The sequence below is a fragment of the Rhinolophus sinicus genome, chromosome 15, assembly GCF_057876585.1.
Source record: "Rhinolophus sinicus isolate RSI-liver-muscle chromosome 15, RSI-T2T, whole genome shotgun sequence".
In the NCBI taxonomy this organism is placed as follows: domain Eukaryota; kingdom Metazoa; phylum Chordata; class Mammalia; order Chiroptera; family Rhinolophidae; genus Rhinolophus; species Rhinolophus sinicus.
Window position 1 is genome coordinate 130,334,882 of NC_142515.1, and position 24,483 is coordinate 130,359,364.

Sequence of the window (24,483 nt, forward strand, 5' to 3'; positions counted from 1 at the left end):
ATGGTGACACTGGGAGCTCATTATCATTTGAGCTGATGAGTAATGTCAGTTTAGACAGGATTCCACGTGTAGGGTAATTTGTGGACAATCTGGGTACCTGATTTATAGGGCTGCTCTCCTGGGCAATAGGAATAAGGTCGGAGCCCTGTGGGGTCAGTTGCAAGTCCTTATGATGTGTGGCTTTCTTGATTGCCTCACATGACGTCTGAAAAATCAAACACAACAGAACACAGCTTAGGGAACGCTGTGGCAGCTTCTGTTTAACTTTGCTTAACAATGACTTTAAACCATTGTTGCCTATGGAGAGCGCCCGATGAAAGAAACGTTCTTTGACTAATGCGGTATGTTTCTAATTGTAATTCTTTAAGATTTAGAAGAGCGTACTTAGGCTCGGTTGGCCAACTAATGTTTGTTGACTCAACTTGCGTTACGTGGGGTGTTTTCAAAGAAGGGTTAAGAAAAGGTTCTGGCCCTTCAGGATTCTGGGGGAAGAGCAGATGAGACAGAGCATGCCAAGGACCAGAGGGGTGTCCCAGGGGCACTGTGAACCTCCTAGGGGGAGCACCGAGCTCACATGGGAGAGTGTACAGGCAGGAAATGGTCAGGAGAAACACAGGTGAGAGTTAGTCTGCAGGAGCAGAGAGCTCCCTCTGAGTCTACAGGAACAAGCAGAAACTGGCTGAGTGCAGAAGGTCCAACAAAAGGAAACTGAGAGGAGCCAAGGAGGCCGCAGGAGGGGCCGCAGGAGGGGCCGCAGGAGGGGCCGCAGGAGGGGCCGCAGGAGGGGCCGCAGGAGGGCTGCAGGAGGGGCTGCAGGAGGGGCTGCAGGAGGGGCTGCAGGAGGGCTGCAGGAGGGCTGCAGGAGGGGCCGCAGGAGGGGCCGCAGGAGGGGCCGCAGGAGGGGCCGCAGGAGGGCTGCAGGAGGGGCTGCAGGAGGGGCTGCAGGAGGGCTGCAGGAGGGGCCGCAGGAGGGGCCGCAGGAGGGGCCGCAGGAGGGGCCGCAGGAGGGGCCGCAGGAGGGCTGCAGGAGGGGCTGCAGGAGGGGCTGCAGGAGGGCTGCAGGAGGGGCCGCAGGAGGGGCCGCAGGAGGGGCCGCAGGAGGGGCCGCAGGAGGGGCCGCAGGAGGGGCCGCAGGAGGGCTGCAGGAGGGGCTGCAGGAGGGGCTGCAGGAGGGGCTGCAGGAGGGCTGCAGGAGGGCTGCAGGAGGGGCCGCAGGAGGGGCCGCAGGAGGGGCCGCAGGAGGGGCCGCAGGAGGGGCCGCAGGAGGGGCCGCAGGAGGGGCCGCAGGAGGGCTGCAGGAGGGGCCGCAGGAGGGGCCGCAGGAGGGGCCGCAGGAGGGGCCGCAGGAGGGCCGCAGGAGGGGCCGCAGGAGGGGCCGCAGGAGGGGCCGCAGGAGGGGCCGCAGGAGGGGCCGCAGGAGGGCCGCAGGAGGGGCCGCAGGAGGGGCCGCAGGAGGGGCCGCAGGAGGGGCCGCAGGAGGGGCCGCAGGAGGGGCCGCAGGAGGGGCCGCAGGAGGGCTGCAGGAGGGGCCGCAGGAGGGGCCGCAGGAGGGGCCGCAGGAGGGGCCGCAGGAGGGGCCGCAGGAGGGGCCGCAGGAGGGCTGCAGGAGGGGCCGCAGGAGGGGCCGCAGGAGGGGCTGCAGGAGGGGCCGCAGGAGGGGCTGCAGGAGGGGCCAGAGCAGAGTGCACTCATGGAAGCCAAGGGAGGAGTTGGAGCCCTTTGGGATCACTACCCGCTGTCCTCTCCTGGAGTCTGAGATCTAGAAGCATATCACAGGTTCTGAAAAGTCCTGCAGTAAAGACAGTTTGTGTAGTTTGTTTAACCTGCATTTGACAAGATAATCTGAGCAGGGTGAGTGAGAGAGTACGTGAGTGTGTGTGTGTGTGTGTGTGTGTGTGTGTGTGTGTGTGTGTGCTCTGTGCTGTGAGTGTTGTGTACTGTGTGTCTTGTGTGCTGTATGTAAGAGTGTTGTGTGCTGTGTGTGTGTTGTGTGCTGTGTGTAAGACTTGTGTTCTGTGTGTGGGGGGACAGAGCCCCAAAGAGTGGTTTCCAGGCTCTCGGCCTCATATGGAGGGGTGCTGGCTCAGGTGGTAGATGGCCGTCAGCTGTGGCTGGTTGGCCGTCAGCTGTAACCATTGAGCTATTGGCCACTAGTAAAACTGCTGCGGCTACGGAGGAGAGTCGAGGAGAGTAGAGGAGAGCCATCGGTCGGTTGGCAGCAAAGCCGACAGCAGGTCGCATGTCCGGTGAACCCAACCTCCAGTGAGACCACATAGGTATGACTTCCCTACCTATGGCTCCGTGGGTGTTCCTTTTGGGCCTGGCCACATCCTGCGTTCTTATGAGGGGAGCGGAGCAGAGGCCCCGCATGACACCCCGCACGACAGTGTGTACGTTGTGTGCTGTGTGTGTTGTGTTCTGTATGTGTGTTGTGTGCTACGTGTGTGTTGTGTGCTCCGTGTGTGTTGTGTGCTCTGTGTGTGTGTGCGCATGTGTGTCCATGCTCTACTCCATCTCACTGGGGCTAGTGTTCCATACACACAAGTTCAGAAATCCCAGTCTGAGCCATGATGGCTGCCACAATAATGCCTCCAAAGGCCGACCCTCCACAGTGGCTCCCTCCGCCCCGGCCATGCCACCCGAGGCTCCCCGACCAGCCTCCTCTTCCTGAGTGCAGACATCTGGGCTTCAGCCAGTCTGACCGTGTGTCCTCCCAAAGCTGCCCATGCTGTGTTTTGCATCTGCTTCGGTATTTCTTCAGGGTATGAGTGAAATCATCCTTGTTGTCTCACCTCTTTCTTTGTAGTCCTTCCCGCCTCCGCCTTCTCCCTGCGGAGACCTTGGCTCTCCTTAGAGCTCCGGGTCAGGCATCACTTTCTGGATGGCCTGCCTGCCACCTCGGCCATGGACACATTTGCTGAGATGTTAATCCACTCGGTTAGCGCAGTTTTTTCACTTTTGTGGCAGAGTTTTCCTTAGAGCTTAGTTCTTTTACTCGTTCAGTCATTCGACAATTGCACGTCTTATCATTTTATACTTATCCTTGGTATTTACATATCTTTTCTATATAAGCGGAGACAGACCCTCACACTATTACACTAGATTTTTTTTCAGAGAGATGAACAGTGAATGACGGGAACGCTGGCACGTGGGAAGCAGAGCCGCTAACTGTGCGATGGGGACCAGGGACAGGCCACTGAAGTGCTTTGAGTGGGTCAGAAAGCTTGGTTATGAGTTTTCTAGGAAAGCAGCAGTGTTGGGGGTCGTGCGTGCTAAGTGCACTGAGAGCTGTGTGCACCATTGTGAGGTTGTGCTTTGTGTGTTGGTGAGAAACACAGGGCAGAGCACAGTGTGCACTGGAGAGGATTAGGCAGGAAGTGGGGGACCCCCGCAGGTCCCACAGACTGGGAGGAGCTTTCTGTGCTGAGCCAGGAAAGAGGGGCTTGAGTCTGCAGGTAGTAATGAGTCAAATAGGCTTTTGTTTCCCAGTGAGGGAACAAAGGAAGAAGACAAGCAAGGATCTTAGGTCTTCCTGGCTTATTAAAAATACAAAACTGGGACATAAAAACAAATATTCACCCCAAGCAACTCAACCCCCTGAAATAACTTTTTATATGTTGTTTTAATTACAAAAACTATCTTGCAGGTTAAGACTATTAAAGTTATAACTCAATTGCTAAGTCTGTAGTTAGTACGTACAATTACTACCATGAGAATGAAATATAGGGCACACATTTTTCAAATTTCTTCCTAGATTGTGACCTATTTTGAGTATTTGTTGAACTGACTAAAGTCTCAGTTAATGATGAGCATAATCCACGGGGCTTTCCATCAGTGGCGTTCCAGTCCAGCTATCATTTCCTCTGCCCCCCGCAATGGAAACCGAAGCATTGCCTTGGCGTCCCTGTGTCCGACTGAACCTGTTTGGGGCACAGTGGTGTCAGAGAACTTGCTGCCCCGCCTCCCCAGCCCTGGCTCAAGCAGCCCTGTCTGTAATAACAATGCAGTTCTCTCCGAATGTCTCCTGAGCTCCCTCATGCACTTGGAGTGTCAGCAGGGAGTACATGGACAGCAGTTTGCGGATTGAGCTAAAATAAAACCATAAACATTAGCATTTAAGCGGGTGGTTGCTTTACCACTGTGGTATTATTATCTTTAGACTTTAATGATATCCTGCAGGATTTATAGGCCAGTGCCTGCTGCCTGAAATGTATAAAGGGAATTTTTCTTTGTTTTTAAGATAGGCAATATGCAATTAATGTTTTAAAGAAGTGGGACCGTTATTCTTAGAAAAGTAATACATTTTTCATACTATTTTCTCTCTGAAACAGAATTCTGTATCCATCTTGCACTCTATTCAGGGGGTTTAACTGCTAAAGTATCATAAGAATCTTGAAATAAAGGCCCATCTATTTATAGGAAGGTCCCATTAATGGGTTTCAAGAACAATGCTATATGGAGCGATTCCTACATAATTTCCTTTCTTCATAAAATCACCCCAGTTATATTTTCATAAAGTGCACCTTTTTCTATTTTGAATTGTATTATTCACATGCATATTTTGATAATGCATAGAAGAACGCAGGTTAATATAATACAAAATAAGGATAAGCAAATCTTATGACAAAGGTATGCTCTCTCATGTTACAGATGAGGGCAGTGGGGCTGAGAGCGGTTAAGTGACTTGTCAGTCATACGACTAGTGGTACGCTGCACAAAGGTTGGGAATTAGGTCCCTTCATTGATAAAGGCCTTATTGTTTATTACTATGTGTATAGCTATGAAGATGCTCTAAAGAATTATGCTCCATGTTTTATGAACCGATCTTTCACAAAACTTGTAAGAAAGCTGGTGCTGATTTCTCACTCAGTTCAAAACCAGCTTGCTGCACAGGACCCCCCTCCTCCCGGATCCTCCTTCCTCCTCCCTGCAGGGAGCCCAGGACTCCTGCTGCAAAGGGGGTGCAGGCAAATGCTCCAAGGTGACTGTCAGCGGGCACCCCTCACAGGAAATGATCAGCAGTACCAGGATGACCTCTACAGGCATTTTCCCTTCACTTGCATGGGTTAAGCTATTTTCAGTAAAATATTGTTAATGTTTTGGAAGCGACCAGGGAGGGATAGTGCTTGTCCCTTGTAATCCATTTCAATAAGTGAAATTTCGATAAAGGGCAATTCACCTCCTCCATTTTACCGAAATTCCTGTTTGGAAGGATTGCAGTTTCTGCATCATTGGAATTGAAACATCATTTTCAATGTAAGAAGCTTTCAGATCTTTGAGGATGGCTGTTTCAGGTACCACACGTTTCCAGGAAGATACGTCCAGGCTGAGCACGGCTCAGTCGGTCACAGGGCAGGTTGGTATCAGGGTCAGTGGTCAGGCCAAGTGGACCATGGCTCTCATGGACCTGTCACCTCTCGGCCGTCAGCCTTCCTCTCAGAGAGGTTGCGGCTAGCTTTTAAATGCTTTGATTCTTTTATTATTTCTAGGTGTTACCGTGACATGTATTCTTAAATTCAAGAAGGAAAGAGAGGGCCTTGAGGATACAGGTCGTTTATTTTGGTTTCAGTCTAAATTACAGTCGTCATGTTCTCTTTTCTGCCATCAAAGAGGAAATCTTTGATTTCTTAATTAAAGCGGCAGTTGGTGGTTTCCAGAACCTGAATCTCCTTCACCATTAGCCTGACACAGGCCACACGTACACTGAAGCGACCGCTTCCCTGAGAAGCTCTGAGGCCCCGGCCACCTCCTGTTCACGTCATGCCGAGTGCCAAGTCCTCACTCTGTGGCCACCTCAGTTCCTTAGGGAGAAGGTGACCTCCTCCTGGGGGCCCGATTCCCAGCGTCTGGGCGGCCTGAGTGCCACTGCCTCTGAGGACTGTTGGAACACACACTCGGAAAACCCCGTTTTTTACTGTCAATTCTGTTCTCAATTGTAAATGACCTTCTTTTGCGTGTGGGCAGATTTGGGCATTTTCCAGTCAAATCATATTCCTTGTGTGTATTTGCTGTTTAGTTAGCTTATCTGCTCATTGTGAGAGATTGGTAATGTGGTGGTCCCTTTCTTGTGACTTCAGTCCTTCTAGAAAGTATTTAAGGGTGAATATACAAAGGCTAACTCCACGCCTCCAGTGCAGCAGGAGGTGCCATATGGACACAGGTGGATGCTGCTGGGTGGGAAAATGAAAGATAAGAGTTTGAACAGAAGTAACGAGAACACCAAGTTCTAGGATGTCAGGCCCTCGCAAGGGAAAGTGGGCATCCACCTAATGAAAAACCAGTGGGTCTTCTATTTTTATGAATATTTGGATACTATTCAACGTGACTAACTGTTCTCTGAAACCATCACTGTGTGGAATCAGAACCAGAAAAAAAAATGTGTATAGTAGTATACATATACAGATAATATAAATATATATTATAAAATATAGAGAATATATGAAAATATTATACTTTTTCTAATTTTTAAATATAGAAATAAGAATTATATAAACAGGATATTTATGCATACTTACATACTTTTAAAATGTAGTGTCCTGTATCATTATATGCTCAAGATTATAAATAGAAATAATAGGAATCGGGACTGAAGCAATTTCTCCAATACGTCTTGTTACTTATTTATTACACTGATACTTTAAGACGCATCAAACAGAGGGGTTGTTTCCCTAAGTTTTCTTTTCCATTACAAAACTCTGGTTCACGGTGACTGAGATGGTGCTGCTTGCCGGGGCCCGGATGCCGCATGGTAACTGATGCACAGGAGAGTTCCTGATTGGAGATCTGGTTTCTGGAACTCGTGAGGCAGGACAGTGGGCAGGAGGCTTTGGGGACTGGAAGTCAGATCTGAGCCTTTCACTCCAGGGTCAGCAGTTGAGCGAGGGCAACTTGGGAGTGACATAAAACACTCGCCCAAGGACCGATCCTTATCAGGGTGGAAAATCGCAGGTCTCAGACTCCTCAGGGGTGTCGTCAGTGTAAGGTACTTTCTGCTGCAGCCAAAGCGACAGACATTTGAGGACCTCTGTAAGCTTTACGACTACCCTGGAGGTTCCCTGAGACCTGGCCACACCCTACAGCTGGTGACACTGGACTTGACCCAGCTCTCGACATCCCAGAGTGTGCGTGCCAGACATAGGCTGGATCCCAGCTGCCAAATCAGCGGATCAGTGGGGGCCATTCCAGGGGCTGTTCCAGGAATGGTCTCAGGAGGCATTTCACTTAATGGGTCTGAATTGATTCCATGTAACGCAGACCTTGCTATTATCATCCACATCATGCCTGTAAGTACAGGATACACACCTTTCTTGTGTGTGAGGTTTGCTGACTCAGCTGCTCCTTCTCTCAGTGAGTGGATGTATTTGGTTCACTGTGCCAGTATAAGTTCAAACGGACATTTTCTAGAATGTGGTATGCGTGACTACTTTGGATCTATTATATCTATTGGCTTTGAAGAGGCAACAGAAGGAACTAAAATTAACATGTGTTTTTAGACATGGAAGCAGTGTACCAGGTCACTGCCAAATATGACGTCCCAGCTACACCAGAGTCTGTAACACGAGGCACAGTTTATCACCAAGCAATATATGACTCAATGGCTGAATTCTGAATTTTTGAGATATTAAATTCTGTTTGTATTTCTCCATTGGCAGGACATGAGTGCGTTCCCCAACATCTGTCCTCCTTGTAAGAGCTGCATGGCTGTTCCTTTTCATGCAGAACTGGGTTTCGAGCCCGAGACCTCCACTCCCCACCCCGACACTCGTCTCTGTGTGCTGACATGACCAATGTATGTTCTTTCATCCTGTCTGCAGAGGGGGCTCTGGAGGTGGCTCTGTCCTTGATTTGATAAGAAAGGGTCACGCACACTTAGGAAGCCTGTCTGAGAGTTTGGACCTCATTGTGGCTTAGTTTCTTTGTGTGCAAGATAAGACTTTGGTTAACTGAATCTTCTGCCAAGTGTATTATTTGTGTTGTTTTAACTGGAGGATACCTGGCTACTAGAAGAAAAACCACTACAATTATTAAAAGAGAACAGATTTCTAAGAGGTTGTACTATCAATTCTATTCTTACATGTTAGCATACTCTGAAGGTTCTTGTATCTCTAAACCAAGAAACAAATGTAGAGAATTAAAACTATAAAACAAGGTCATTTCTGTATGCAAAGGGATGGTTCAAAATGGAGACCTGTGATTCCATTAGGATCTCTGTCTTGGAATTTAGCAAAAACAAGGAAATTGCCTCAATTCAGTCTTTCACCTACTATATTCCGAGAGAAAGAGTTGGAAAATTTCTGAGTAACTTGGCCAGTTCACAAGTCAAATGATCTTTTAAACAAAACAAGGAACAAACTCTTGGCCCTTCCAGCTGCAGCACCACGTGAAGCTCGCCTTGCGCTCCACGCACCCTCGTCCTGTGGCTGGGCCCCCAGCCACTCTCCTAGGTGAGGTGGGGCAGCCAGTACGTTGCCAGGAAGCTGATTCATCCTGCCAGTGACATTGCAGGCTGGGATACTTGCAGGAGACAGATGCGGGGAGCTTAGGCAGGCCTTGTCTTAGCAGTCTTTCCTGTTCGTCCCCTAGCAGGTGACAGCTGAGTGGACTTACAGGGATGCTGCAGATGGCCCCCTAGAAGGAAGCTCAGTGGGACATGGCACTGGGTTGTTGCTCCTAAACTCAGGTGCTACAGTTAATGCAAAAACCGACCTGGCACTGTCTTGCTCTTTGTCCCACACTGAGGGGTTTCCTGGGATGTGGGACTTTCAGGGTGAAACCTGACTAATCCTGGGTGAACTCGGGCAGTTGGTCATAGGAGTCACGGTTCTGGAAGTAAAACATGAGACATGAGACAGACGTCCCTTTTCCGGGAATATACTGAACCCAGGACAATCAGAGGCTAGTAGGTACAAAGTCACCATTATAATTATTATTTTTTTTTACGTGAAATCTGATTTGTTCTGGTTGCTGTTGATGATAGGCAGTCGTTTTATTTTGGGGGTAAGAATGGCATTTTGCAGAAGGCATGAAGTATACTTCAGCCTGCTGGCATTGGTGTAGCATCACCAAGAATTATATTTTTCACAAAAAACTTACCCATTTGTGAAAGAAGACTCAAATTTACTTGCAGAAGGAAAGTGTATCAGAGAAAAAGGGCAAGGAATGAAAATGCTAATTTTATGAGTAAAAATAATGTTCTGCAGTTACCTTTGGGATTAAAAGTGTTAATAATATTCAAATTTGGAAACAGAAATTTCCCCACTTATTACAATCGTCCTATTATGCCGTCTTCTTTGTCTTCTTTTTTTAACCTTTTAGGCTGGCTGATTTTTTTGACTTGAGCACATTCAAATCTAGCAAAATCTCTGCTAGGACAACTGTGGGATCCTCACCTGTGCAAACAGGCAGGCTGTTTTGTTTTTTCCCCAGCATTTTTGAGGTTTGAAAGGAGCAATTTATCCTACTAGCTAGCTCCCTGCCATGTGTGCTGCGTGTTGATTCAGAGATGTAATTTCTATTGATGATCTGATTTCCTCTGCCTTCTGCCTGCGCTCGATGGCTTTGTTTCACCTGCTGACATGAACTTGGCTGAAATGAACGCTCTCTTGGCCGCGGTGAATTAGTTGCACGTGTGATAGCACCTTACTGCTGTGTTCTTATTATTTTCAAAATTGTGTAATGGGATAAGTATGTTATTTCTTTAGAAGTAGATATCCCTTTTCGAAGGCTTTGCATTTACATAATTCCTTTCTCCTACAGACCTTGGCATAAACCTCAGGGCTTTATTCAAAGATGGATTACACTTGCTACCATCACGTATGTCAGAAAGCATGTTTGTTATTTTTGGAAGTAGGCAAGTTGAATCAGTGCTCTGTGGACAGGAACCTGCCTCTTACATGTAAAGTTCTGTGACTAGATTAAGTTCTCACTTCCTAGCATTCTCTGTACCCCTACACTGTGCCCCCTAAATTGACGGGTATTTGGTATGTGCCTCAGAGCCTAGCTCCAATTGTGTAGCCACAAAAGCTCAGTGTGATGGACAAGACACCGCCTACTCTGTCTGCCTTGGCTTTGCTTTGCAAACCTCTCAGGCGCTTCCCAGGGTGAGGACTGCGGCTCAAACCGCGTGTTTGCCGTGGTTCGTAATAGTGTCTTGCTCAGTACACATGGAGACTTTTCCTGATGAATTTCCCCTCAATGACATCGTCATCTGATCATGGAAATTATCTTGACTGCTGTCAGCTCACTTGTAAATAGAGCTTGAAACATCTAAATTAATTGGTTTGTGCACTGAAGTACAAGGTCAAGTGTAGCAAAGGGCCTTTTCAGAGGAAGTCGTTAAAGTTTGCCTTTGCTGGTGGATTACTGTGTCTGAGACTAAATGTTTAGGAACAGTCCATTGGTAAATGAAGCTCCATAGAATATGCAAATAATAATAATAATAATAATAATAGTAATAATAATAAATTAGGCCGTCTTAAACTTGTAAGACTTACTTTGATTTTCATTAGCAGGTTTTTAGGATACAACCAACAAAAGTGTTAGGGACAGTGTTTGACAAGAGAAGGCAGTCGCATTAACCACCTATACTCTCACAACTCTGAGAGTGTGTTTTCACAGTCAGCTTCCATTCTGATTGTTACTGGAAACTCAGCATTTTTGCCTTGGATATGATGTGTGTGTGTGTGTACAAGTGTATATGTATTTTTTTATCTTGTCCTTATGTCCTCTATATTTTCTATTATATTTATTTTTCTTTTTTCTCCGGTATATTTTCTTATATTTTCATTATAATTTGCATTTATATTTCAAAGTTTAATTTATAATTTTTAAGATGCTGAGCATAATTTTTCCTTATAAAATTTTCTTATTCATGTGATTAGTGTTCTTCTATAAGGTTTTTGAGGAAAAAAATCTAAACAGTTATTATGCAGGGAAAGAAATAGTTTCCCTTTAGATAATTTAAATAACACTCTTTCACTTAAGCAGCATTCCTTTTCTTCCAAGAATTACAAAGAACATTCTGGACAATGCCCAGATCTCATATTGTTCTCAGAATTCTTATCAGCAAATACATATTTTCAGTTCTTTTTGAACCCCCTTTATGTGTATAAAGAACGCTGCTGTCTAGAGGAACACTCACTCCGTTTTCAGAGTGGGGGTTTTAACAGCCAGTCCCTGACGAGGTTTTCATTCACTGTTCTGACGTTATGCTTCAGTCGGAGCTGGAAGGCATCTCTGCCACCAAGTAAGACCTTGGAATATGGGCCGATGCCTGGGCAGAAGCAGACAGTAGAAAGCCTTCATTCCTAGTAACGGAAAGCCTGACCCAACGGGCTTAAATGATGGCATGTAAGTCACATAGCAGGGTTGTCCCACGGTTGGTTGGCACGGTGGCTCCCCAAGCGCTCACATCCAGGCTCCTCTCGCGTCTGCTGCCGAGCTCCCCACGTGCCTGCAGCAGCTCGGGCCTCACCTCCATGCACAGTCAGCCTTAACAGCCACAAGAGGCCTTTGCAGAGTCCCCTGTAGACATTTTCTCTGCTCAGTAACTAGTCATGTCACATGCTCCCAGCTACAGGCATCACTGCCAAGGAAATGAAATCGCTTTCACTGGCTTAGTGCAGTGGTTCCCAGTGTGTCTGCCTATTCAAATATGTAAAAATTCGAAGCCCAGGCCATTGAATCCACACTCTTGGTGGGGGGTGTGGGAGGGGTCAGGACATCAGCATTTTTGGAAGCTCTCCAGGTGATCTCATGTGCAGGCAGGTCGGGGGGCCAGGTTCTGCCTGACCAGCCTCCCCTCTCTCGGATGGGCTGGGAGGTACTTCTTCCAGAACCCTTGAGCAGGTGGACAGGAGCCTCCACACAGCGTCAGGGTCCCGCCGGCAGGGATCCTGGAGACGAGGGAGGGGGTTTGGGTGGGTGGGAAGCCAGCAGATCACTGCGGATGCTGGCCCTGGAGTAAATGTGCCTTATTTTGAGTTCTGCCCTCTCTACCCAATTGTGTGACCTTGGTCAGGCTTTTTCATGACTATTTCTTCATCTGCAAAGTGAGAATAGCTGTACAAAATGTGCAGAATCACTGAACCAGTAAATGGAAAAGGTCCTTACAGGTTCCTAGCACGCTGCCAGCCAGCACGAGGCAGGTGTGTAGCAGGAAGTCCTGTCCCGGGGAGAAGTGGATGCCGTCGTGCTGTGGTTTACTGGTTATTATTATTACGATTATGGCTGGAGAGGATGGTGGCCCGCCAGCAGTCTCGCTTCTGGTGGCACTACAGAAGCACCTCGGGGTCTGTGACAGAAGCCAGCGCCCAGCCTCGTCCAGCCCAGGTAAATCCAGCATCAATGTTTTCACAGATTCCCGGTGGTTAACATGCAGGCGGGATGAAGTCCTCAGGGCCCAGTTAGGAGTCCACGAGGGCCATGCGAGTGTGGCCAGTCTACCTGGCTATCCCACATGGGCCAGCCTGCGTCACTCCCGGATCCAGGGAAACAGGGTTTTTGAGCTGGTTTGGGTGAGCCTGCCTCCTGGATGCCAGACAAGCTCTCCTATCACCTCTGTGTAAGTGACAGGGCTTTCTTCCAGCATTTCACTTACATTGTTCTCAAAGTGGATTAATTAAAAAGGGACCGAGTGCCTCTCGTTTCTATTTAAAGTTTATACATAGCACTTTAATATAAAAATGCTATTTACTGTGATTATTTTCAGTTTTCTGTATGTGAGTTATGCCATCATTTTCCTAGAAAGTGTTCCATTAGCTACAAAGCAAAACCCGTTACGATGTGTTATGTGGAAACCTGCTTTACGCGTTCTCCCAGCTTTCTGTCAGCTTGCCTACGAGTTCTGAGTCTTAGGTGCATTGTTTACGAGGCCATTGTTATGTTTTGTCATATGTTGAAAGATTAGATGGCTGTAAAAGTAAGACGGTGACTAAAAAGCCACAAAAACCATAAATATCTGTAAAAGACATCTTCTAGACCCGGCTTCTCATCAGAGGGAAGCACAATGCATTTTGACTGGGGGCAGCTGATGTCACAGGCACCTTCAGGAACCGTCATTTATGTGGCACGCTGGCCTTTGGGCCATGGGTCTGCCCCCTTGGCTGAGTGTAATGGCAACCGTGGGGCCACCCTCGCAAGGCCTCCTCTGAATTCCACCGCAATTCCGTTGTGAATTGCGTGTTTTATTGAACTGGGACTCACCATTAGTGAGGCCTAAGAGAATTAGCCGGCTCCTAGGACGGGGGAAAGATCTGGAAAGAGCGGCATGGGCTTTCCAGTGCCGGCCACACCGAGGAGCACGCACCAGGCTGAGCTCTGGGCAGCGGACGGGGCCACCGCGGATGCTTCCAGGAGCGCACCTGTGCTCGGAGGCTCTGTCACGGGAGGTGCCACATGAGGGACCTGTGCTGACCCGATTAAACCGGGGCATAGAAACCTCCTACTCTGGATGCACGTGGGTGTGAATACCCTGGGCTGGAGGAGGGGCGCTGGGTGTCGGAACCCCCCCCCCCGTACCCCCACTCCGCTCCTGCAGCAGGGCCAGGGATGGAGCCCCGGGCCGCCCCTCAGCCGGCTGCTCAGATGCGCTTCTGGCTTCTGACCGAGGCATGTTTCCAACGCTCCACCTCCCTAGAGCAAAAGCGGCTCCCGAAAACAGACAAGACCTTTGAAGGTGAAGGACCATGGTGAGGTTTTACGTTTTAGAATAACATGAAAGCAATGTTTTAAATATTTCTTTCAACTGTTTATAAGGAACATTTCAAACCTACAGAAGCAGAGAGAATGGGATAATGGATTCCCATGTATCCTGACCTGGGTCCCACAAGTATTCACCCATTTTCAATTTTAACCTCCCTACTCCCACAACTGTAAAACTGGGAATTTTTACATATGGTGTTCAAATGATGTTTGATTCAAGGCTTAGCTGTAATTCTGGTGGTAGGTGGCCTTCATACACGGTGTGTTACAGAATTTGTTCCCCAAGATGATGATAACGTGGGATCACGGACATCCTCTGGCCAAAGACATTTTCATTCAAGACCTGGGCTCTTCCCCGTGTGGCCCCAGGAGCAGGCAGTCCCAGCCACAGACTCTGTTTCAGGTCTGTGATAAGTCCAGGAACTGTGAGGAAGCGTCTAGAAATTCCATAGCATTTAGGTGGCGCACCTACGTGCAGGCTGTCTCTTAGTTAATTCACTCTAATTATATTTTACAAAGTACCAGTCAGCAACACATTGGGACAAAACACCGTCTTTCACTGCAGATAGTTCGAGAAGTGCTCTTTTATATGGAGTTTCTGTGATTTTTGCCCCCCAGGGGACATTTGGAAAAGTCTGGAGATATTTTGAGTTGTCCCAGCTTGAAGGGAAGTAGGGTGTGCTGGTATTTAGTGGGTGCCTAGGACAGATCCCCCTGCAAAGACTGAGCTGGCCTCAGATATCCTAGTGCAGAGGCTAAGAACCGCCTGGGCCGGCGGAGGGCTTGGGCTGCTCCATGCCTTGTTTAAGGAAGGTTTCAAGTGGATCCCACCAGTGTGCAGGCTGGAGAGGGCCTGCATGACGGTTTTCCTTACACTGGAGGCTCCATAAGCCCCTCTGGCAATGAGCAAGACATTCTGCAGGTGGAAACAGCATGGTTCAATGACTTTGCCCCAAATCCTTTAAAAATATAACGCAGCCCTTTCAGTCACAAGCTGCCTATTTCTTCTCTGCCGAGGTTTGTGCTGTGCCCAGCAGGGAAAGTCAGCCACTGCTGTGGCAGCTGAGAACATGGGAAACTAGAAATTTATACATTTTCTGTTTATTTAAACATATTTCAGAAATTCACACCAAATCTGTTTCATGAGATTGTCTTTTAAATTTAGAAATAGGAGATGATCACGCAGCAAAAGCCATCATTTTTGTGAACTCTAATCGGGTAAATATTAATAGCTATAAGGTACTTTGAGAACTCACTGGTGCCTGATTTCCTTAGTTCATTCCTAATTTTCCTTTCCTGATTCTGTTGGGCTCAGATCATGTATGAAGCATCATTCTGTGACTCCCTGACACCACTGACCTTGAACTCTGACTACAAGAGGAAAAGCTGATTTGTTAGATTTTGTGTTTCTATGGTTGTGGCCTAAAGTGACAATAGCTGTAGGAGATGCATGGGTCACATGACTATACATCGTGTAGAAAATGTCGCCAGGACTGTCCTTGTCTCCGAGAGTGTGTGCATGTGGTGCGTGTTTTCTTTTTCCCCCGGAAAGCCATCCTTAGCTACGCTAAGAGAAAACCTCCAATAGATTTATATTTCAAAGAACTTTCCAAACCCTCTGAGATTGATAAAAAACGTGACTTTGTTTTTACAAAACCCCCTCAAATGATGTTGACATTTATTAATTCAGTTTATGTTGGCAAAAATAGAACATTTGGAGTTCTTTTGTATAGATGGGCCTTAGCAGCACAAAAGTACGACTTTTTTTTAGCTCTCTCACACTGTCCTACCTGCTGAATGAAGGCTGCCAAACGCTGCTTAATGAAAGCTACACTGATGAGACTGATTGATTCTGCCTTTGACAGGTTACACAGATTAGCTGACAAACAGGTTGGCCCATTTGGGAAAAGTTACCCAGTTACGGTGACAAAGGACAGGCTATTTGTCAGTTAAACTGCGTAATCATTTAGAAACAGAATTAATCAAGAACCTAATCATTTGTCTCTAGTTAAATCTAGCTCGTGAGTTAAAATGTGTAATTTATAGTGCGTGTTCTGCTCGGGAACAGTGTAATAAAGTTTCCATCATACTTTATTAAATCAGATTTGGCACCTATATTACAGAATTTGTAATGGGGAGAAAATAGAGGAAGAGAAATAATGGAGTTAGATGTGATTAATGTTAAAATGGTGTTAGCGTGTGAGTTCTCTGCGGGGGAGGGGGCTTTGGAAGTTCAGTGGTACCCAGACTTGCTTGCACACTGCAGCCACACCAGCCTGCCGATGGTTTCCAGTGTGCTTGGGAAGGAAGTAGTGAGCTCAGCCTCAGCTCTGCTGCCTAGCCTGACAGCAGCAAGTCAGAGCTGACTTTGGCTTCCTAAGCTTTCTGTGCCACGTGGGCCTTTGCTGTGTCCACCACTGTGCCATTCCCCAACTACCGCCATAATCAGTGAACTTGACGGTAAAGTAGGCAGAGATGATTAGAAATTGAAGTTCTCTTGCACCCTTGCACACGTGTGTGGATTCTTCTGGACTGAGACGTTAGGGCTAAGTACACTCAGGAATGCTCTAGAGGCAACAAAGATTTTTTTCACCATTTTCAGAGAAAGGGACAGGAACAGCGCAGGTGTCTTTCTCAGAGCCTACCCTGTACAATCAGCTTAGTCCCTGTACCCAACTGTGAGGGTGGCATTTCTTCATCATGGCTGACTGGGAGTATTAGGAAGAATTAGGAAGGAAGGGAGAGGGTTTCCCTTCTGACGCAGAAACTGCATTTCTTTCCTCTGAAGCTCAGTTAGTTTGTTACAGCTGAGGTGAGTGACCCAGCCTCCTGCCTCTGCCCTGCTATGAAGGCTGTTATTGGAGCAGGAACTCATTAGCACTTGGCACCGTTCCCCTCTCGCTTGGAATCCCTGTGCGACGGGCATGGGGTTCTTCCAGGGAGCCCGGGAGGCCACCTGACGGATACCTGTCTGGATTCTATACCCCTGCTTGTGGTATCTTCAGAAAAAGTGCACACTGTGTAAGGGCTGCCAGTGCAGGAGGCAGATATTCAAAGGGCAAACACGTCTTCTCCTGACGGAACTTCACTATGGCTGGAGACTCAGAGAACCTTCTTTCTAGGCCGACAGAGAAGCGTGAGTGTGGAGTCCTAGGAAGTCCCTGGCTTCCAGTGGTTCCTTGGAAGGAGTCCAGGCAGGTACAAACCTGCTCGAGCACAGGGCCCGCCCCTCTTCCAACTGCGATTCTCAGACTTTCTCATTTAGAGAGACCTTTCATAGTATGAATTTCCACCCCCACTTTCTTGCCAACACACACATAGAAATTTGATGATTGTATAGGACAAAACAAGTAAGTGTAGGTAATATAATTTCAGTGACATCTGTAAATGAAGTGTACTGAGTTAGTCACCAGTAGTATCTGTAAATATTTGAAAAATGTCAGTATGTGAGTGGATGAATGAATGTGTGTGTGTATAAGACACTGAGTATTCAGTCCAAGCCAATGCATACGACGCATGTGGGTTTTAAGCCTCTCGTGATCCTCCGCATTCTGGCCGGGACCCTCTCTGAGTACCCAAAGGGCCGTCTTTAGGACACTTACCTCGGCAGTGACTCCTGTGAGGGAACTTGGGATGAGTGAGAGGGATGTCCGTTCTCAGTGAGGCTCAGACCTTGATTTTCACTTCCTTCCCTTCCCTGAAACTCCCTCTTTCTCATCCAGATAGTTGGTGCTGTCTTGGACAGTTCTCTGCCGGACACTTAACCTGTCGTTGGCAGTGGCCACAGTGATGGGCCAGGGAGAAAAGCTTTCCTTTTTTGCTTTTTGTATATCTCAGATTGATGTATTTTTATATATTTTTAAAACATAAGTTTAAGTAAAACATTTGAATATAATAAAAGCCTAATAAATAGTCCCAGCAACTCCAAGAAATTTCTGATCTAAATACTTAGAACTGCATTTTCCTTTTCAAGTTTTTTAAAAACTAGGCAGTATTTGAAGAAATAATAGGTGCCAAAGGCAATACAATATGTGAAAAGAGATTGTGTTTATTCAGCTTAGTGGGGAAAAGCAGCAAACATTATATTTCTTGGACTGCCAAGAAAATGCAGGGGTTTTTTTTGGTTTTTTTTTCTTCTTCTGTTGACTGTGGAAAGTTATTTGAAAACTACTTTCTGCGTCTTGAAAGTTATCCATACAGAGACTTCCATTTCTGGCAATATGGTATACTTCCTGTCCTGGAGAACAGGCCCCATACAAGGCACCTATTGATGCTGCATAAAATAAAGCAAGCAGCAAATATCTGAACTTGTAAAAAGTAACAGTAATCCCCGCATCCAACAAACAGACCTGAAGCCAAACTGAACGTTAGTGATCGGTCCAGGTGAGGATGTGGCAACTTGCAGGGTGGTTGCCAGTGTCGGTAAACTCTAGACTTGGTTTTCAATGGACGGAAAAGCAGACAAGCTCTGGGCTCAGGGTATAGGGCAGGATGGAACTGCGTCTGCGATAATGCTGGGACCTTGGAAAGGCAATGCTCAAAATGAAATCAGGGACTAGAAATCACCTACATTTGGCAAATGAGATCCTCGGGACATTTAACTGTTTTGGGGTGACTGATGGCTGGTTGGAAGAGTTCTCCTTCGAGTTTGGAACCACAGTGCTTTCCTCAAGTGTTTTGGAGTTCAGATTTAAAATACTTGCCTGACCAGAAAACCTTAAGGCAAGAAATAAACTTAAATGGTCTTTGATTGATAGCCTCCCCGAGTGCCGGGCAGAAGCAAACACAAAGGCTGTCTAGAGGGACTTAGCCTCAGCCTCAGGGTCACAGGATTCTAACAGATAAAGACCACCAAACATGAGCCCCTGATCCCAAATTACAGAAACACTCAAGGGAACAAGACCCACCAGCAGGAAACAGGAGAAACCACAAAGAGCAGAGCTATATCCAAAAATCTGAAGATAGCGATTTATCAGATGAAGAAAATTACATAAACAGCTAGAATATTTTTAAATAGGTATAAACAACATGAGTAAAATATAAGATTGTATCAAAAAATTAAGCATAATTGAAAACCACCAAATAAAAACTTACAGAAGTTAAAATATGATAATGGAAATTAAAAAGTCAAATGATCCTATTAACTGGCAAGTTATTCAGACCTGACAAGAATTGATCAACTGAGTCTAAAGAAATTACATAGAGTGCCATACAAAGAGATGGAAACGGTAAAGAGAGGTTAAGAGACATGAAACGTAGAGCTTATTCTATATCTGATTGTATTAGTAGACTTCATTCAACAAGAAATCAGAAACAAAGTCATTTTCAGTCAAATAAAAGCAATTTACCCTCAACAGATCCTCAGAAGGTCAGATATGTAAGAAAGCAAGGAAAGTAAAGAAACTGTTAAACATGTGTACAGCTAAACCACATTGACTGGATAAAAGAACAATAATTCCATAGTAGGCATTAAAACTCAAGATATAAGTAAGATGCTGCTACACAGAACATGTGAGACAGACGCACTCTACAGGACATGTTATTCAGTAGGAAGGAAAGCAGATAGTATTGTATAGTATTGTCAGATTGTATTAAAGATACAAAGTAAAAATTTTAAGGACAGCCATTGAAAGGATAAAGGTGATGTCATAACTTCTATAATAACACTGGGGGAAATGATCAATCCTAACTATGCAAGAAAAAGTAAGCAGAAAAACTTAGAAAACAAGCAAGATAAAAGCAATGCATAAAATAAAATGTAAGAAATATATTGTTAATAAATAAACATGAATTATATAATTATCATAACAATAATTATATTATAGCAATATCATGATAAATTATAATATTAAGCAAAATTTGCTATCTTAAAAAAAGTGATATGTTTGGTTTAAAAAATCCAGTTTTATGCTGTCTACATTAGGTGCACTTAATACCTAAGGATATAGACTGATTGAAAGTAAAAATATGTACATATCAGGCAAATACTAATTGTATTTAATTTTTGCCTCTTTTTAAGAACTCAGATAAAATTGTCGTGTAACACTGTGAGTGTAAGGTGTACAACGTGTGGACCTGATACATTTACATACTGCAACACGATGACCACCGTGACTTTAGCTACTGCCTCCATCACGTCACATAATCGTCCTTTTGGGTGGGGAGAACATTTCAGATCTAGTCTCTTAGCAACTTTGAAGTATGTAGTACAGTATTGTTGGCTGTAATGACGATTCTGTGCCAAAACTTACTCAGCTTTAACTGCAAATGTGTACCCTTTGACCAACATCTCCTCAATTCCCCAACCCCCCAGCAAATACTAATTTTCAAAGGCTTTTATAGCTATATTATGACCAAATTAATTTTAAGGTGAAAAAGGCTTATTGCAGATAAGGAAGGTCACTTCAAAATGATAAAAGATCCTGCTTTCCAGGAACATAGTTTTAAACTTACATACACTCATCATGTACCTATTGGGAATCTTGAAATGTATAAAATGTAATGACGGAATTACAAGAATGCACTGGGTTTTGGAGTGTAAATGGGTGAGTCCCTCTGGAGAGCTCTGTGGCCATTCCTGGAAAGGTGCGGCCCACTTCTCTGCATACAGATGGAGGGAATCACACTCGCCTGGTTCAAGTACCACGTGCCCATGTACTTAGAGCGACACTGTCTGTAATAGTGAAAGCAGGAGCTACGTATAGAGCTGCCCATCACTGGAGAATGCGCATGGCCAAGTGTGGCACAGCCGTTGAACGTACTACCTACCACACCGCATTAAAAACAAATGAGTGGGAGCTACATATGTTCCCAAAACGGAAGTGGGGACTGGAAGCTTGAAAAGATAATGTTGAGCAAAAAGAAGTTTCCAAAGAACATACAAAGAATGCATCCAGTATGGTACTATTTACATAATTTTAACAGGCAAAATAATACTGTCTTGTGTAGAGATGCATCCATACAAATGCACTGAAAATACAGAGGAGGGCAAGGCGTGATGGGCCCATCTCCCTGACGGTGGTGTCTCTGAGGTGGTGGGAGGGGCTGCCTGATGGCAGCAGTGCACTGGGGGGGGGGGGGGGGGGGAGCCAGCACTGGTGTTGGGTATTTACACACCATTTTGTAGGTGTGAAAATTTTTACAGTATTCTCCCAAATACTAGGGAGAAAATATAAATAGAACTTGTCTATGTAACATGAAATTAAACATATACTATATACTACCTCAATCCAAAACAAGTGTTTCTGAAAATATATTTGAAAATAAATCTCATTGCCACTTTAAGCAAATCATTTTATAGATGCACTAGTTAGTAACTGACCAGCTGTTTTAAGGGAACAATGTCCATTATTATGCAATTCATCCCAAGGTAGAAAGATGGTGATATAATAAGTTTCTGGTATCAAAGATGCCGCAGGGGTTTGGACAATTTTTCCTTTTCCTAATAGAGATATTTCTTTTCCTAAAGAGTCCATGACCAACAATAAAAATGCCGCATTTTAAAAAGTAATTTAGATTTTATAAAAGAACACTGTATGTAGAAAAAAGGTCGGAGAATAGAAAGGTAGATGCCAAAATTGCAGCTGAGCTCCAGCTTTTTACATTAACCCCCAAATCTGTTGAAAGTTTGGTTCTGATGTCTCCAGTCCCAAGTCCACTTCCAAGGCGGTCACCAGCGAATACCATCGAGTTCGGGGATCCCAGACTTCCTTGGTCCGATGCCCTTAGGATGCCAGTCAATTATTGTGAGACCCTGAGACCTAAGGAAAACTGAGGAGTTCAGTTCAGGAAGTAGTGAGACCAGAGCAATCCCTCAGAGGCCAGCTTCGCAAAGCTGTGACTTCATGCCAGACCTGTGGCCGTCTGAGCTGGGACTGGGAGCTCCCTGAGCCAGGGGCTGTGAGACCGCCCAGCACGTGTGACTACTGCTATCTCCCTATAAGCAGACTATCGCTGGGTGGCGCCCCGGGTGGCACCAGATCAAATGCGCCCCGGCCCACCCAGGCCCCGAGGGCGCGGTGCTGCGGGACTCACGGGCTGTCTGTGTCCCCTGACTCTGCAGGAGAAGCCATACAAGTGCTCTGACTGCACCAAGGCCTTCAGCCAGAAGCGCGGCCTGGACGAGCACAAGAGGACGCACACGGGAGAGAAGCCGTTCCAGTGCGATGTGAGTGGGTTTGCCTTGTCCCGTGGCCTCCAGTGACACGAGGGGTGTGTGTGTGAGTGTGTGTGTGCACCCACACGTGTGTGTGAGTGTGTGTGCACCCATGCGTGTGTGAGAGTGTGTGTGCACCCGCGCGTGTGTGTGAGTGTGTGTGTGCACCCGCGCGTGTGTGTGTGTCTGTGCACCCGCGCGCGTGTGAGAGTGTGTGCACGCGCGTGTGTGTGTGAGTGTGTCTGTGCACCCATGCATGTGTGTGAGTGTGTATGTGCACCCGCGCGTGTGTGTGTGTGCACCCATGCGTGTGTGTGTGTGTATGTGCACCCGCGCGTGTGTGTGTGCACCCATGCATGTGTGAGTGTGTGTGCACCCATGCGTGTGTGAGTGTGTGTGCACCCATGCGTGTGTGTGTGAGAGTGTCTGTGCACCCATGCGTGTGTGTGAGTGTGTGTGCACCCATGCGTGTGTATGAGAGTGTGTATGTGCACCCGCGCATGTGTGTGAGTGTGTGTGTGCACCCGCGCGTGTGTGTGAGTGTGTACGTGCACCCGCGCGTGTGTGTGAGTGTAAAAAATACTACCATTTTCAGTAAAATAAGTCTGAGCATTGACTAATTTAGGGGAAAAAGGTTTCTCAGTGAACAGTATCACCATTCTCCTGTGAAATCCTGACAGTTGACAGAAGACTGACACAGGTGTTTGGGGAAACACTTGGATGCTTTCTTCTAGTATAAAAATATCAGAAAGAGGAACTTGAAAGTGGCACTGTGTGGAACCGCACAGCACAGAATCTCTTTACATGTTGATGGAAACTCGAGTAGTCAGTCCCATTGGCACGTCCCAAGGGACCAAGTGTGGGGTGAGCCGTCCATATGAAAGGAAACTCACAAACACAAGATGTTTTCCTTGTCCTTCCGTGAAACTTCTGTGGTGAGGTTAAGGCAACAGTGGACTCCCAGCGGGCCCGCTCGTAAAAATACCTTCATCAAAGTGAACTTCTTTAAGGAAAGAACTACTGTAGAGACAGAAGTGTGCACGAAGGGGGGGGAGGGGCCACGGCAGAGCTTTTTGGGGGGATTTATTATGTACTGGCCTCTCCTCACCTTCTCCCCCTGTGCCTTTCTGAGTTTCTTGCTACTGTGGATAGAAAACCCACCTTCCCCATAAACAGAGAGAGAAATTGTTTATCTGCTTCAGTATTTTCACAGGCGTCACTTCATTCAGAACCTCAGGTTTCCTACCAGCAGTTTTGGAAGCCATTGCCTCTCTCATTATGTGTTTCATGGCATTTTCACAGTATTTAATATGCCGCATCTTACAGTGGATGTGCTTTTGAAGAATTGCATGTCAGTGGAGTTTTTGTAAATAACACCAAAATTTGAATGAGATTTCAGTATTAAAAGATTTCCACTTCTTTTCCATGTGTGACCTGAACAAGTGTGCCTTCATCTTCTGTGTCGATACAACATTTTCAATTTTGGGTGGTTTAATGTGTGTTGAGCTAGATGGCGATGTGGTAGAGCTTACATGAAGTAAACGTGTTTGTTTCCTTAGTTAAATGAGGTGATATAATAAGAAATAAAGAACTCGAATAGTGGGTAAGGTTCCTGAAAGCAGTGTTAACCTTTTACTTCTTAAATGGGACAAAACTGAAGGGTCACTAGGGGGAGATGTCCTGTGCCTTTTATTCCCTCGAGGGTACAGGCATTTTGTTTAAAGAGGTTTAATAGGAAATTGTGAATACATTGCACCATGAGGCGAAAGCTACTGTTTTCAGGGGCTTGTTTTTCTAGAGACGTTTAAGGACAGTAGCTGGGGGTCGGGCGGTTGGGTGCAGAGACACACATTAAACGCAAATCACTTTCGAGAACTAGAATGAATTTTCTTTACCCTTTAGTTTGGATGTTAAATTCCATTTGTTTCAAGAACGTTTTTCTTCCTTTGCATGTTAGTACGTCTTTGCTAAGAGGAACTGGCCAAAGTCTATTGCATCAGTGATAAGCTGGTGTCAGTGCAGGTTTTCCAGTGTGATATGACAGGCTCTCTGGGTCCCTTCCAGGTGTGTGACTTGGCTTTTAGCCTGAAGAAAATGCTGATCCGACACAAGATGACTCACAACCCCAATCGCCCGCTGGCAGAGTGCCAGTTCTGCCACAAGAAGTTCACCAGGAACGACTACCTCAAAGTGCATGTGGACAACATCCATGGGGATGCCGGCAGCTGAGGCGGCCGCCAGGGGCGCGGCCATCGGAAGGGCCCTGGTGGGAAGCCCAGATTTCTGACACCTGATGAGCACAGCAGAGGTCGCCAGCGCCATCCGCTGGTCTCAGTTCTTTTCTGCCTACCTTTAGAGTCTGTGGATACATGTGCAGAAAGAAAAAACAATCCTACTTTTCCCAAGAAATGGTACAAATGGAAAAAAAATAACTTTGTAGCCTTGCAAAATCCTACTTGTGCTCTGCCTTACAAAAATGGAGCATCATTCCTCTCCTTGGCCATCTCCTGTACTGAAGTCCATTAACATACTCCCTATAGGCCTTTTATTTTATTGTTACCATGAGTGTGTGTGTGTGCGTGTGTGCATGTGTGCATGTTTGTGCCTGTGTGTTTGTGTGTGTGCAC

The 24,483-nt window shown here is 46.3% G+C and overlaps 1 protein-coding gene across 1 annotated transcript in view; it reads left to right on the forward strand.

Annotated features, from left to right (window-relative positions):
* The window catches only part of PRDM5 (PR/SET domain 5), a 120,688-nt gene extending 96,460 nt beyond the window's left edge, over nucleotides 1–24,228 (forward strand). The window contains 2 exon segments of the mRNA XM_074338556.2: nucleotides 21,764–21,868; nucleotides 23,921–24,228. Of these exon segments, the coding sequence (XP_074194657.1) occupies nucleotides 21,764–21,868; nucleotides 23,921–24,085 (270 nt within the window). The 3' untranslated portion in view covers nucleotides 24,086–24,228.
* Nucleotides 24,229–24,483: the final 255 nt, after the last annotated feature.